The 15877-nt window shown below is 41.5% G+C and overlaps 2 protein-coding genes and 1 non-coding gene across 5 annotated transcripts in view; 1 reads left to right on the top strand and 2 right to left on the bottom strand.

Moving 5' to 3' along the window:
* The window catches only part of LOC141765119 (E3 ubiquitin-protein ligase DTX4-like), a 40120-nt gene extending 37769 nt beyond the window's left edge, over positions 1-2351 (bottom strand). The window contains exon 1 of one of the 3 annotated variants that reach the window (XM_074631067.1): positions 1286-2351. Coding sequence is in view for 1 of the 3 variants with exons in the window: in XM_074631065.1 (XP_074487166.1) it covers positions 63-64 (2 nt within the window). In the remaining 2 variants the exon portion in view is untranslated. Of the gene's footprint in view, positions 1-62; positions 633-1285 lie in introns of those variants that run through there. The other 2 variants (XM_074631066.1, XM_074631065.1) reach the window with 2 other exon arrangements.
* Positions 2352-2377: 26 nt separating this feature from the next.
* Positions 2378-2450, top strand: trnat-ugu (transfer RNA threonine (anticodon UGU)). Its single transcript has one exon. It is a non-coding gene; the product is annotated as a tRNA-Thr (tRNA).
* Positions 2451-9612: 7162 nt separating this feature from the next.
* On the bottom strand, positions 9613-13579 carry LOC141765150 (snaclec rhodocetin subunit delta-like). Its single transcript, XM_074631143.1, has 8 exons — positions 13476-13579; positions 13291-13389; positions 11998-12054; positions 11040-11093; positions 10754-10845; positions 10536-10661; positions 10151-10250; positions 9613-9971 (listed from the first exon to the last, which is right to left on the bottom strand). Exons 2-8 carry the CDS (start codon positions 13352-13354, stop codon positions 9898-9900), a joined length of 567 nt encoding a protein of 188 aa, XP_074487244.1. The 5' UTR covers positions 13355-13389; positions 13476-13579; the 3' UTR covers positions 9613-9897.
* Between the last annotated feature and the right edge of the window lie 2298 nt (positions 13580-15877).

Raw genomic sequence — 15877 nt, 5'->3', positions numbered from 1 at the left:
GATGAATAAATATAGGCCGACTATACCCCCAAAAGCCAGAACAAAGCCATTTTCTTTCTTACATGGAGCCGCGGCGGAGCTAACGCCGGGAGGAGAAGGCGACACATTCTTCTACGTAGATCCGAGCTGCTCGCATGGCCAGGCGGGGAAGGAAATCACAGTCCTCGCTCGTCTTTTGTTATAACACCGTAATACGTCGTTTTATCCCAGCAGCGAAGGGAATCCACAGTGAAGCGGCATAAATGTCGTCGTTTTATGTGTGTTTGCTAGTCCTTTGCTCCAGACACACCAACGATTAGCTTCTCCTCCTCCGACGGACGAGTGGTTGTTTCCCAGTGACGGCCTATTAGTGGATGTTTTGCCTCAATAGAAGCCTCGTTGTGTGGGGTTTTCGTTGTTATTCCTCGTAGAGCGGGAGCTATATATGTCTACATCCCGACATAAGCAGCCACGGCTAGGGTGGAGATAGCAACAAGCTCGTGCAACTTGTGTTTTTCTCCCGTAGTTTTGGGGCGTAGCGTTACCGAAATGTTGAAGAAAGAAAGTAGTGGTTGGCTTCCAACAGCGCAACCTCACAAGTAACCAACCACTCTCCAACCAGAACAGGTTGAACTGGTCTCGAACCCCGGTCCTCTGAACACCACTGGATATTTACTACACTCACACAATGTAAACAAGCTCGTAGGTCCAGTGGACATTTGGGGGCCCAAGGCGGTGGCTGTTTTTTATTCAGATAAGTCCTGTTTTTAACAAAATAAAAAGCTCCGTGCTTGTTTATTCCTTTTCATGTGCACTCAAGAAGGAAATATCTGTACAATAATGGTGTTTTAAGCCATCTATATCTCATTTTAGTTTATAGAAAATTAGCTTTGCATCAACTTGTTTGTTCTTTCTCCACACAAGCCAAAAATAATCTATTCATGCAGTTTGAATATATATATTTGAGTTGCAATTATTTTCTCTCATATATCAACAAGTCTTTCTTTCTCTAACGCTGTCTCTTTAGCCTACTTTTCCTCTTTTATCTCTTTGGTCCGAGATACAAGTCAGTATACATTATTATTATTATTATTATTATTATTAGGAATTTGAAGCCGCTGAACTCATATCACGCTAGTCATACTTCAGTTTGTAGTTGTTGTTTTGCGGTGTTGTTATTGTGGTTAAGCTGATCCTATGTGAACACTTCGTTACAGGGTGTGCACCACTTTATCTGTTCAAACATGCAGTCGTTCCTCCCACACACACACACACACCAACACACAGAGAGAGAGAGCAGACGGACCTGAATCAAACATTCACCTGTTGATAGGAACTTGTGGGTCCACTCTCCTGGTCCGGGACACTTGACACAATCCAGGATCGCCACAGACTTCTTCATGAATTAAATCTGTCTTCCTCTCTGCTCCACCATGGCTCCTTCTTTCTTTCTTTCTCTCCCTGTATATACACCAGGTGGTCGCACAAAGCCAGACCCCCACACACACACTTCTTTGTCTTTATATTAAAGTCCAAATAGAGAGGAGTTAGATACCCTGTAATGGGTTAAGGGTATAAATGGTGCGTCCATGATGAAATAATAAATTCCATGTTTACGATGCTGCTATCCTTTCGCGTCCATCTTCAACCAGCTGTGGGAGAATCTGGTAGGAGGCTATAGAGAGTAGAGAGGGAGGGGGGCAGCTGCCCCTCACCACGCCCTGTAGACCCCATAGTGATGGGGGGCCGACAGCAACCAATAGAAAGACCCCCCGTCTATTTATATGCCTTAAGGTTTGACCTATTGGACATAGGTTTATTTATTTGTGTTTTGTTTCTGCACTGTAATCCATATCCATCAATGTACACTTGTGACAGTGAGATATTATTAAAGTCATGCTGTAATGTGTTGCAATAAAATCAAATTAAATTAAATTAAATAAAACAAAATCTGCTTTTGCGTTTGCTGGAGGCTCTTACTGGTCTGTTTGAAGGTGGTGACTTGCTGCCACCTGGTGGATGAATGAGAGATCTCACATATAGCAGGCTCCGGTAGAAACCATTACAGGCAGTTTCTGACGGCGCTTATTTAATTTTATATCGTCAATTAATGCTAATAGACTACAGGTGTGCCTCACTTTATTACCATATCTATTGTCAGTTGAATAGATGCGGTGTAAAGGTCTGTTGAGGGAAATGTGGGCTCACTGCGGGGGTGCATCAGGGGTGCATGGATGTGCGGGGTTGTGCGGGTGTGGGCCTGAAGCGTATCCCAGAGTGCATTGCGTGGCAGAGATTGTTTTTACCTGAACAATATTAAGAAATACATCGTAGCAATAGTTCAAAACTTGTTGAGACAACTATATAATCAAATGTGACGTCATAGGCGACTAACACGGGCTCCATAGCTCAGGGGTTAGAGCACTGGTCTTGTAAACCAGGGGTCGCGAGTTCAAATCTCGCTGGGGCCTACATTCCTTTTTCATTTTCTGTCATGGATATATTTGCGCATTCACTGCGTAAATTGTGGTAAACGTTTTTAAACGATTGTTTCGGGAACTTAGAAGCATCATAACTGTAAAAAACAACAACACAGTACAGAGCAGCAGTTACACAAGCATAAATACAAGAAAAATACAACACAAGTTAAATAAAATAACTTAATAAACTAAGCTTCATTAAAAAATATTGGGTCGTCATAGTTGGGTCCATATATACAGTATATTTACCAAGGTTACCCTGTTCATATTAAGTACACAGTCTACAAGCAGAAATCTTCCATCTCTATCTCTTTCGACTGAGTTCAATTTAAAACTCAGGTTTTTATTAATGAACAAGGCAACTCCTCTCGCGTTTGAGGAGTAGGAAGAGAAAAAAACATCACCCACCCAGTCCCTACGCAATTTCAAATGTTCTCAGTCTGTGAGGCTCTGTGTGGCTCTCTTGAATGAAAGCTGTTTGCTCTTTGTCTCTTTAGATACATTAATATATTTTGTCCTCTTTATTGGTGAGTTGACTCCTCTAATGTTCCAAGATATACATGTCAATTGACCTATACTATTAGTTCAATAGATAAATGTACCAGCAGGATGTAAATTATTAATATAAGATCAAAGAATGTCAAAACCCCAAAACGTTAAACTAAAAACCTGCCTAGCAAAACCCAAAAACAAAACATTAGTGTAGGTAACTCTCTTAAAGTCCATGTAAAGCAAAAAATAAATATCCATTCCAGGTTTGTCACACCACAGAAAAATGTGTTACTACCCACCCAGCCAAATTTTAATGATTAAAAAAATCGCCAAGTATATAAAATTAGCTTTCAAAATCATTGAAAAAGTAAGCAGTATTCTCTGCTCTGGCGGGTTAGTGACAGTCGCTCGGTGTGGAAGGATCCCCTTGCGTGACCTCTCCCCGGCACTCGGTGGCCCTCGCCGGGCGCATTTCATCCGAGGTGGTCGGTCGGCTTGGAAAGGCTCGGGGCAACGGTGGATGGAGGCTTCGTGGCTTTACAGCGCCCCCGCCCCCTGCCCGGACCTCTATTACAAGTTTACAGAAAAATAATAAATATACACAGTACATGGGATGGAGTACAGTCATAAAAACACAAAACAAAAACAGTGATAAAAGTGCAAATGTTCAATGTGGGACTCAAACTCACAACCTTGAGATTATAAATTTCTTGCTCTACCAACTGAGCTAGCTGAGATAACCCTTGATGATGTCATGGGTTTCTGTTTTGGCTTTCCAAAACCAGGTTTGTGAAGACAGATGGAGTTATGTTAAGGATGACTCCAGTGCATCATCGAGCCATGATTTCAGCCCTGCCTTAAAAACCCTGAACACAAAACTGGTCAAAAAAACAGTTCAATGGTCTAACTCCACAATCCAGTACTACAATGTTCACAGCCTTTGCACATGTTTTCACTAATTATTTTCCAACATTTATAATGTGTTTAGAAACAAATCTCTGAATTTCCTTTACGCGGCCTTTAAATTACTGTGGATACCTCAGCAACTGCTGAGATTAGGAATAAACTTTCAGAACAGTTTGAACACAGAGACATTTTACATGTTAGGAGACCAGAGGTGAGGACCAGACAGGAAAAAATAAAATAAAAATAATAATGTGTAAGTCTACAAGTATGTGTATAAGCCCTTTAAACAAAAATAATAAATTAAAGTACTGGGCTTCTTATCCTCTGATTAGCTATACCTAAGTAATATTGGCCCCTCAGCATCATGGCCCAAGTTATTATTATAAATGAGAGGAGCAGTAATAACTTTGTCAAGGTATGATCATACATCAGTCTCTGTCCCTTTCTCTTTTTTTCTGAACAGCTCTGTTCATGTGAGTCTAGATGTCTCTGAACGGTGCATGACATCACTCTGATTGTTGTTACTCACTCTGCGGCTCCTTCAGGAACCTCTCAGCTTCAGTGGAGAAACATGTGAAAGTTGTCTGGTGTTTTGCTCTGCGGAGCGACATCTCTCTCCTGCAGCCTCCTCCTCCTCACGGCCGAGGAGTCTGTCTCTCCTGCGCTGCAGCTCCGGACAGAAGGACATCTATCCGTCCCCTTGTTGTTGTTTAAGGTAATCTGTCCCTTGTTACCAGAAAGTGCTCGTCCGCCAGAGACTGATTGCCGTCCGCGGGAGCGCGCACACCCTCTTAAAGCTGTATCGCCCAGATTACAAACTTTCAGTCACAACAATATATATATATATATGCTGTATATATACATATATACAGCATATATATATATATATATATATATATTGTTGTGACTGAAAGTTTGTTTCTGCCTCAGAATGACTTGATTTCATTCATGAGGATTATATTTGACAGATTTCAGCCCACTCAGACCTTTTTACCTCGTGAAACTCCTTTAAAGGGCCATTACAACCCATAAAATACAGTTCTATTTCATTCTCCCTGACCGCCAGAGGACGGTGCTTTAGCACTGGATATCTCCATCTCGCATATGTGCAGGTCGAGTCATTATATCAACAAGTCACCTGTGACCATGTGATGACGTAGGGCGCACGCCCCACTATAAAACCCTTACGTCATCACGCAATCTGTTCCTTCTATTTTCTCGCTAGTGAGTAAACTGATAGCAGGTCAATGTGGCTCGTCGCTTGTAGCTTCGTAACCTGAGGGTTGGTGCTTTGTTTTTACGCCCACCAGAGGCTGCGACAAGCTAATATTTCAAATTCCATTATTTGTTTCTTCACACTTTGGCTCTCAAGGTTGGCAGTCTGTCATCAGTTTGCCCAGATTAAAGAGCTCCTGCTCAATCTCCAGCCTGTTAATAGGAGGCCAGTTACCAGTGGTGACTCCGCCACAAGGGACTCGCCTTGTCAGGAGAATGATGATGTACTATCAACTGCAGCCTCCTGCAGTTTGTTTATAGATATGGGGCAGGATGTGGATAGAGCCACAGCCTCTCAAGCCTCTGATGCCTTTTCTCAGGGGTCTGATGGTGGGTCATTACATTGATCAGAAACTGGCCGTGCCACAATGAAGCCAGCAATTCAGATGGCTTTATCACATCTGGGACAGACGAAGCTCCTGTTGCAGCAGCTCCGTCAAGCGCCTTTTTCAGGCAGACGCCACAGTCCTCCGCCTTTTCAGTACCTCCTTCTAAGCCCTATGTTGGAGAGCTCCACAGGTGCTGACCCTAAGTTGTTCTCCCATCACACCAGTGATTGCAGAAACTATTGCAGATATATTCAACATTGTAGGTCCCAGCAATGGCCATAAAGTTTAGCTGGTAAGGGGTCGAGGAGGCACGTGGTAGGTTTAGAAGCGGAGACCAGCTTAGAAAGTGTTTCAACAGAGACGGTCTCAAAATGTGGAAGGACGACGCACGGAAATTGGGTTAGTTATTTGGGTTAATTTACAGATGTAGCTGGGAGCGAGGAACTCATTTTATATCTGATCTCATCTATTTGTCTGCAAAAGAAATCTAAGAAATGATGTGCTGTAAAGGGTAAGCTGTTAACAGCCGGCTGTTCTTGGGTGAGTTTGGCTACAGTGTCAAAGAGAAATCTAGGATTGTGTTTATTGTTACTGATTAATCGAGAGAAATAAGCTGTTTTGGCAGCGGACAGAGCACGCTTATAAATGACGACACACTCATGCCGTGATAGGTAGTTTACTTCCAGTTTTGATTTACGGCATTTGCGTTCCGATCTCCTGCAGGCCTGTTTAATATTGTTGTTCTCAGAAAAATACTGCCCTTATTTAAAGTTTTCTGCTAATACAATACAAGGGTTACTGTTTAGCTCCTACTTGATGCAAAGATGAAAACTGTTGTCGATGTCGATTTCATTAAAAAATATAAAATTAAACTGATAATTCTTTTGAATGTTGTCAGGTGAGTCAGTGTGTGGCATGCCAGGCCAGTGGTGTAATAATTAAACAGGAGGTGGAGTACACACCAATAAAGGTACGATTCGATTCATATTGTTTTTGTATTATCTTTTAATTATAGACAAAAATAGTTACTAACAGAAATCAAAATATTAAAGACAATATTACACAAATTGAATTAGTAATGTTTTCTGTGTTTGAAAGGTAACCCAGCCATTTGATCTCATTGGCATAGATTTGGTTGGAAAACTGAAAACCACTTCCAATGGAAACCAGTACATATGTGTACTAATCGACTATCTAACAAAGTGCCACAGGCAAATCCAAGATTGCAGAGGAAGTAACCCAGTGCATTCTAACGTTTTTTTATCAGTTTGAAGCGCCCAAGCGAATTCTAACTGATTAAGGGAAAAAGTTTGTGAACGAAGTACGTACAAAGCACTACTGAAATGCAAAAGTTTTAGGTATATAGGTCAGGCTTTATTTAACTATAACAAATGTAATTGGCTAAGAGAGTTTAATCTTGTTTCACCTGTTACCTTTTTTTTCTTTCTTCTCCTTCTTCTTAATACAGATCAATAAAAATGTCTGCAAAGTACTCAACATTAAAAGGCTCTGTGCCCCTTACCACTCGCAGACAAATGGGATAGTTGAGAGGATGAATTGTCCCATACAGAGGTATAATGTCCATTTCCACTTTTTATATAGGCCTAGTTTTAAGTTAATTTTACTTCATGTCCTAAAACACATACTTATTAACAAGCAATTTATTGATATTTTCTCTTTTTTTCTAGAGCACTGTCCAAGTTGGTGAAAGACAGACCTGAGTAATGGGACAAACGTTTGGACGCTGTCATGTTTGACTTGAGGACAAAGCGCACAAATGACAACAAAGTTTTCACCCTTCTTTTTGACGTTTGGTAGAGAGGCGAGGTACCCCTCACAAATCCCATATGAATACAGGGTGAGTTGCACTTACAAACATATTTTAAAAAGAAAGAACATTTTAAATTTTGGTATAATGTGACCTTTAAACACTGCATTTTAATGTTTTAATACAACACCACAATCATTTTATAGGTGGGTAGCAGCATTGAGGACAATTTGTCTGTTGAGGAGGTAACAGAGGACATTCTGAAGCTCGACGAAGTTCTTCAGAGTGCCATCTCAAACAAAGCAAAAGTGAGCATGGCTCACATACCCCAGCTCACTGCTTGACCCTTACTAAAGTACGGCCAAAGGTTTTACCCTTTTGGAACTAATGGAATTAGTCTATTGAGCACAATCTAGCTTGTTATTAGCTCACCTTCCTCAGGATAAAGTCAGTAGGAGACAAATATGGTCTGTCTTGTTGATGCTCTCCAGGTTTTAACCACTTCATTACTTGCTTGTATTTCAACACCTGGACTCTGATATTTCATTAATTGTACATGATTTGGGAACTTGCCATCCAAGTTTGTTTATTCCAAGTATGTGATGAATCCAACACAGTGCCAAGTCGTTAGCTGTAGATTTAAGTAAAAAAAAGTCACAGTTTTTGGCCAACATTTAAAAATTTTTGGGCACCCTGGACTTCTAACCCTCAAAGGCACAACTAGACCACACCGTCAACCATCATACCAATTTTGAAGTTCTTAAGTTAAATAGTTTCCGATTGCTGGTCTAGAAATGAAAGTGTGACACGCGAACGGACGGAAGGATGGACACACGGAGCGCTATAAACCCAACCAACTACCCCGACAATAGCGGCTATGGTTTAGAGCCCAACTATCGTGGGGTCTACACCATAGCCGCTATTGTAGGAAAAGTGTGGATGTTGTGGACAGCCGAGGAGTGACAATACCAAAGATTAACAGGGATCACTTGATGGTTGAGTGACCATCAGTTGAGTGACTCTTTAAATCTTATCTAGTGCTAACATTTGTAGTTGTATCTGTTCGCTGTATGTTATGTAATGTTAGCCCGTGTGTAGGGGACGGAGCTGTAGGGGAAGTAGAAAAGGGTGCACGGGGAGGGCACTGTGGCATTTCTGCGACCTGAACTGCCTTAAGGTGTGTGGAAGTGGGTAGATTTTCCGGTTGCAGTGTATTGTGTGCATTATGGTGTTTTGCAGTATAATCTGCCCTGTTTGCTGTAGGCATTTAAATTCGTAGCCTAGTTATTGGGTTTGTAGTCTAACTTGCCTTGTGTATTTAAATTAGAACCAATACCAACGAGTGGTATCTGCAGTCAGGTGGGGAAGGCCATAGTTTGCGCCCGGCCGCCCGGTACTACCCAGCCACAGCAGTGATTCACCTATACATGTTTTAGATATTTGACTGTAGTTCATGAAATAAAGATAATTTATATTTTGTACTCCCGAGACTGGTGGTCATCTTTTCAGCCTCTCACCCGAGTAAAACGGGTTACCCACGGCCCGCTATTTAACAAACTTTATTACAGTATTATGGAGATTAACTAGCAGCTAACGTTACACAAGTCAAACGCCATCAATTTGTATTGATGTTACAATAACGTTGAGTTAACTTTAGACTGAGAGGTAAGTATAATTTTTAGGTGTACCATTAGCTTGGTGTTTTTGGTGTTGCTAACTAAATCAATTATGCTGTAATATGTTAACTTTTATATTTTTGACAGAGTCCCTGAGAAAGCTCCAGCTCATATCTCCTGTCAGCACAGATCTCCTGTCACACCACATGAGAGACAGCAGTCCTAATATCAGCTGTAGCTAAATGTCTGATTTATTTATGGTATTTATGTCATATGCTTTTGTGACTGATTTTGCTTTGCCTTAATTCAGCTGAAGTGAAGACGGGTGTGGGCTGGCCAGCGAGACAGTAAGAGCTTTCTCTGCTGGGCTGGAAGGTGCCGGGTTATCCTCTATGGTCCAAGAGGCTTTTTATGTAGAGCACATTTAACTAGATACTTGTGCCAAATTCAATCAGACGCACTGTGTGAGGGGCGTGGCCTTTCCAAATTAGCATTTTCAGGTATCATTTTAGCGCCACCACCAGGCCGATTGGGGTCAAATTTCTTGGGAAGCAGTTGGACCATCGTTTCCAGTTATTTGACCACGGTTTCATGTTTCTAGCTCATTCCAGCTCATGGCATTTCGAGCCACGGCGGAAGACGCCAAATAATAACAAACCGGCACAAACTCAACAGATTCCAAGGTTTGAACTCTAATAAAGCTGATTGCCTCGGTGTGACACGGGCATTTTCTATTCCAGCCTGTATTTTGTATCAAAGACAGCAGCTCACAAATAAGTTTTGTTTATTGTTTAAGAATACATACAGTCTGTTACACTCTTTAGGCAGATACAATAGCAATTAATACAAACAATAAAATAACAGACTTACATTCCAAACTGCTTTCGTGAAAAAAATACATATGAAAACAACAAAAACCCCACTCGACTGACATGGAGTCATTTGTGCTGTAATTAATGTTACAGATAGTGTGTGTATGCAGTCTTATAAAGAACAGCAGCATCAAGTATCATCTGTAGAAGTCAGCGGTAGCATTGCACACACTGTGACGACTAGCAGTTTGGCTTCACCTGACAGACGAATGGGAAGCGCATGGTGCAGCCGTGATTGGACCAGCCCAGGGACTCTACAAAAAACCATTAACATCAGCATCATCAGCAATGGCAACAAAATGACATCAATCAAGTTTAATGGTAGAAATAGGCCTCATGGTCCCGTCTCTGTGCTGTTGCCTACGATATGTTCAAATCGTTGTTGTTTTGTTCCATGACCAGTAAATGACTGTGTGTTTTTTTTTATTCTTACCTTGAGAGTTGAGCTGTAGGCACTGGTAATGGTCAGTGGAGCTCGCTGAATCCCAGTTGTGATAGTCAAACAATGAGCTATCTTCCCATCTCCAAGCGCCCTGGGGGAAATCACGGTTACAGTCACTTTAGTTTTTTTCAGTGTCTCTACATGTACACGTTTAAAAATAAAATTGCCAACCATCAATTATTTTCTAAAAAATTCATTTAAAACCAAACCCAGTTCCTCGAAAGTTTGCTGAAAACTTAATTTAAGGTTAACACAACGTGCACAACCTTTAATAATCTATTTCTATTTGAAGATGAAGTTAAACAGTAATAAAGCAATAAATACGTAACAGTTTAGGTTTTCTAAAATAAAGGCTTTTTTAAATGTTTGAACAAACCTCGAAGTAGTAACCTCCGATCCAGGCTAAAGTGTGAGCCCCAGTCTTGACCAAACGCTGGAGGAAGTTGTACTCCCAGATGTTGTGGACTGAGGCCAGACTGCCACCATAGCTACCACAATAGCTCTGAGGATGAGACAAGAGGAACAACATTGTACTGTTGTAATTCTGAGCAAGAGCTCTAAACTTTTCTGTCTTAATGAATAATATGTTATTACCTCTGCGTTGCTCCAGGTGTCAACATGGTTGCTTAAATAGTAGCATTTACCACGGAAACTATGCCAACCATCCAGGCAGAAATCAAAACGAGCTGGAACGATTTGGAAAAACAATAATTAAATCAAATTCCAAAATGTATCTTTTTTTTTTTTTTTTTACTCATTATTTTTTGGGGAATTTATTCAGTGTCTCGGGACATAAACTAATTTGAAGTTCTTTTTATCTTCTCTCTCCAGCAAAAGCAGCCTCATGCTTCTGTGAAAGTGAGTAGTGTGATTTTCTAACCTTCAGGTAGAGCAGCTGCCCCGCCAGCAGCAACAGCAGTGTCAGCATCCATCCCTGTAAAACCCAACAACATAAGGTCTGTAAGGTTAAGTGAGTTATGTATTCTTTGTGTGAGATTCATTACTCATTATTTTCTCTTGGACAAAGCTGGATAGAAAGATAAAAAGTAAAACATTTTAAGGGAGTTTGTATCATTTCAGTTTACTGTGCAGCTTGTAACGCCTCGTCCACACAGAGAACCTCAGCAGCGTGTGGCGGCTGCAGAACCTGTTGTTTTTTATTTCGGCGTCCTTGTTAAAAAGTTAGAGCAGCCACACAGTCCGCGTGAGCAGCGCGGCTTACAATACTGGCGGAAACTCTGAGAGAGTACGCCAGGCAGACACAGCTGACAACCTGGCAGTTAAACTAACTAGACTTAATGGGAAAAGTGGCTGCATCTGTCCACGACAATGCACGCTAAATCTTGGCTGCTAACTCTCATGGACGTTTCAGGTGAACTGAGGACTCAGTTGCCTGTTTTGCTCATACACTACCCGTTTGTGCATTGGCTTATGGTTGCAGGTGAGCATTAGGCACTTCATCCACAGCAACTCTGCATGTAAGGCACCAGTCATGACGATTAACATGACGTTGTCATAAAGTGGATTCGGGTGCGGTTGTTTAATCGGAGTAGTTTTAAAAGTATGAGTACATGAGCACAGTGTCTGACCCATTACCTGATAATGGTATTCGTATATCCCTAGAATTAGGTTAGGATTACAGTACAACTGTTCCCTTTGCTGATTCACCAAGTTTTCCTTCAGCTCAAATCAATAGTTGTCTCTAATTGTAAAGGAAAATTTCAGCAACGATTCACAAAGAAAATGAGGAACACCCAATGTGTTGACACAAGATGCTTCATATTACAGCAACAATATCTGAAGTGAAGTTAAGTAAAGATGAAAAAAAAGCCAATAACCTGATTTTGGTGCGGGTTTGTTTTCCTGTTGTACTGCAGCAGCCTCAGCTGGAACAACTAAGGGAAAAGAACGGCAAAGATAGTTAATGTAGATCATTTTTTTTACAGTTATGTACTAAACAAGTACCACTGAGTTCAGTGGGGGCTGGAGCCGATTCCAGCTGACATTCGGCGAAGGCGGGGTACACCCTGGACAGCTCTGTGAATATTATACTATACACTGATCAGCCATAACATCATGACCACCTGCCTAATATTGAGTAGGTCCCCCTTCTGCCGCCAAAACAGCCCTGACCCATCGAGGCATGGACTCCACTAGACCTCTGAAGGTCTGCTGTGGTATCTGGCACCGAGCCGTCAGTAGCAGATCCTTTAAGTCCTGTAAGTTGCGAGGTGGGGTCTCCGTGGATCGGACTAGTTTGTCCAGCACATCCCACAGATGCTCGATTGGATTGAGATCTTGAGAATTTGGAGGCCGAGTCAACACCTCCAACTCGTTGCCATCCACATGATGTAAAAGAAAACATGATTCATCATCGGGCCACCTTCTTCTATTGCTCTGTGGTCCAGTTCTGATGCTCACGTGCCCATTGTAGGCACTTTTGGCGGTGGACATGGGTCAGCATGGGCACCCTGACCGGTCTATGGCTACGCAGTCAGAACACACAGCAACCTTTCTATCTGAACCAGCATTAACTTTTTCAGAAGTTTGAGCTCCAGTAGCTCTTCTATTGGATCAGACAACGCGGGCCAGCTTTCGCTCCCCACGTGCATCAATGAGCCTCGGGTCTGACCCTGTCGCCGGTTCACCGGTTTTCCTTCCTTAGACCACTTTTGGTAGGTCCTGACCACTGCAGACCTGGAACATCCCACAAGAGCTGCAGTTCTGGAGATGCTCTGACCCAGTCGTCTAGCCATCACAATTTGGCCTTCGTCAAAGTTGATCACATCCTTACGTTGGCCCATTTTTTCTGCTTCCAACACAATGTTCAAAGTTCAAAATGTTCACTTGCTGTCTAATATATCCCACCTACTGCCAGGTGCCATTGTAACGAGATAATCCATGTTATTCACTTCACCTGTCAGTGGTCATAATGTTATGGCTGATCAGTGTATATACGTATATGGCTTTTATATCAAGGTTGAAAGGAGTAATAAAGTTGTTGTTTCATAAATATAGGCGCAACATGAGTTCCAAACCCTCATCCCACCCCATCATCTACATTTCACAATTGTCTAAAATGTGTTATTGAGATGGTACAAGTATTTGAGCGTATCAATATTGTGTCTGACCTGTTGCAGCCCTGATGGTCAGAGCACCACAGAGGATAACAGAGAGGATCAGTAAAACCTTCATGATGAGAGCTAATGAACGTCTGGATGCTCACAGATCTGAAAATTGAAAGCATTGAGAAGGTAAGAGAAAGATATACACGCATAAAAGAAGCAACGCCGAAGCGGTAGTGTTGATGACTTACAGAGAGAAGCAGCAGTCAGGCAAATGTGCAGTGTTCTTCAGGTACCAGACAGTTCAGTGATGACAGGAGGCTATGTGATCTTTATATACACACTGAAATACATTGACTAATCCTCTTCTTCTCGTTAACAGTAAAACTTGTGGACTTTGCCTCCTGTGTCAGTATCGAGGGGTGTGCTGCAGGAAGACGGAAGTGTTTTCCCATCACTTCCCACCAAGGTGATTAAATAACATCAATCAAACCGATATGAGTCAACAAAGTGGTGACATTTTCATGGATAGTAGGCTATACATGTCCACTGTTTGACCCTGCTGCCTGATCTTAAATCTTCTGGAATTGCAATGAATGGATGTGCAGGAAGAATTGGCTATAACTAGAAAAGGAGGCATAGGCTACATTAAGACCACTTAAGGTTACGCATTTTCTTTCAATAGTTAAGGTTAGGCATTGATCTCAAATAGTTAAGGTTAGGCATTAACCTCGAATAGGTAAGGTTCGGATAAGTCGTCGGGCAGCGAGTCTCATCAGAGTTTTTGCAAGTTTTTGCAGATCTCAGATCAGATTTCACAATTTGCAGGTTCCCCTCTAGACTTGACCATCCTAATGCCCAAATTGGTCATAATCTACCTCAAAAATTCCCAGAATTCACTGTAAAAAGCAACATGCCAAGAATAAAAAGGGATTTCCTTAAAGGAATCCTCTTGTTTGCTGTCTTGCCTGGAGTCGGATGAGAAGACAGATATACTGTAGTTAATGATATCATAGTACAAAGTTGCAGTAGGTCAAGGACATTTTTATCTCAGTTTAGAAAAAGGAAACCCCCGGGATTAGAATGCACTGAAAGAGAGACATAACACACATATTTTACAGCCATAAAACACATAGAGCAATGATTGATTCAATGAAATGATGATTGGAGATCGTTTTAGAGTCCAGTATGCAGCCTATCAGTCATCATGGCTATAAAATATTCATGTTTTATTGGAAGCCTGTTCTTTAGTACAATAAATCCTTTACTTTATCTTTTCTTCCAAACTAATAATCTGTTATCTCCTCTTCCTCCAGTAAGAGAGGTCGGCACTCTGCCCTGCTTTTCCCAACACTCCACACCCTTTAAATCCCTATCATAAATCTGAATCTGAACCAGGAAACAACATCATATTATGTGTTTTACTTTTCATCCCACCATATCTATCTATAACTGCAGTTAATCATTAGTTTTATTATGAAAACAAATGTTAAGAATTTAATTTAATGAAATATGTTTCCTCTTTTCCCCCTTTGTTTCCAAAACCTTTGCGATTTTAAGGATGAAACATCTGCCCCCTAGGTGAGCACAATCTTCTCTGAGAAAACACGAACTACAAACTGGTTAAAGACGCATTTCAAGCTCACAGAGAGTGAGCGCATGAAGATTTTGGGGGCTCTCCATTCAGCGGCATTCACACTGACATCATCACTGACATCTGTTTTGTGATCAAATTCGCTCTCTACATACGACTGCATGCCCTCAAACACAATCATTACATTTACAGATGACACAACAGTGGTGGGACTGATCTCAAATAGAGATGAGAGGTGAAGTCTGCAAACTGGCAGGATGATGCACGGAAAACAATCTATCACTGAACATAAAAAAAACCCAAAGAACTCATCCTAGAATTAAGGAGACACCGCGAGGACATCTCTCCTCTAAATATCACAGGAGTAGAAGTGGAGAGGGTTTCCAGCTTTAAGTTTCTGGGAACACACATCACAGATGACCTCAGATAGACGATCCACCCCACTGCTCTGGTAACAAAACAAAAAGGCTGAACAGCACCTTTATTCATTTTAGGACACTTAGGAAAAGCAACCTGTGAGCTGCACATACTCTACCACTGCTCCACAGAGTGTATTGACACTATATTACTGGATGGTATGCGAACTGTTTAGCAGCAGACAGAAGAACTCTCCAGAGAGTCATAAACACACCCCAGAAAATAGTTGGACTTCCCTGTCCTTCCCTGTCCTTACTGGAAGACATGTTCAGATCACACAATCACTGCAGAGCCAGCAGCAGTGTAGATTCTGACTCTACCTTCAAACTCTTGAGAAACAGACAATAAAACATTGTGTTATTTCCTTTTCAGTAGGCGTCTTGCTTCCTTGATTGAGGCAGTGACGAAAAGTATGTTGATTCACTAGAGACTTACAAGAACGATAAACGGATTTAAGACTTCCTTTATTCCCCTATGATCTTTCAGATGTGACAGAGGCCATTCCTCCTGCATAATGACTACTATAGCTTAGTTAGTTTACAAAGTACATTTTTTTTCTGCTCATACTTCTGTACTTTTATTTAACGGTGCAATGTGTAATGTCTGGTAGGGCTGCACAATTAATCTAATTTTAATCGTGAT

This window comes from Sebastes fasciatus, chromosome 3 (genome assembly GCF_043250625.1).
Source record: "Sebastes fasciatus isolate fSebFas1 chromosome 3, fSebFas1.pri, whole genome shotgun sequence".
Lineage (NCBI taxonomy): Eukaryota > Metazoa > Chordata > Actinopteri > Perciformes > Sebastidae > Sebastes > Sebastes fasciatus.
This window is presented reverse-complemented; position numbering and strand designations above follow the sequence as displayed.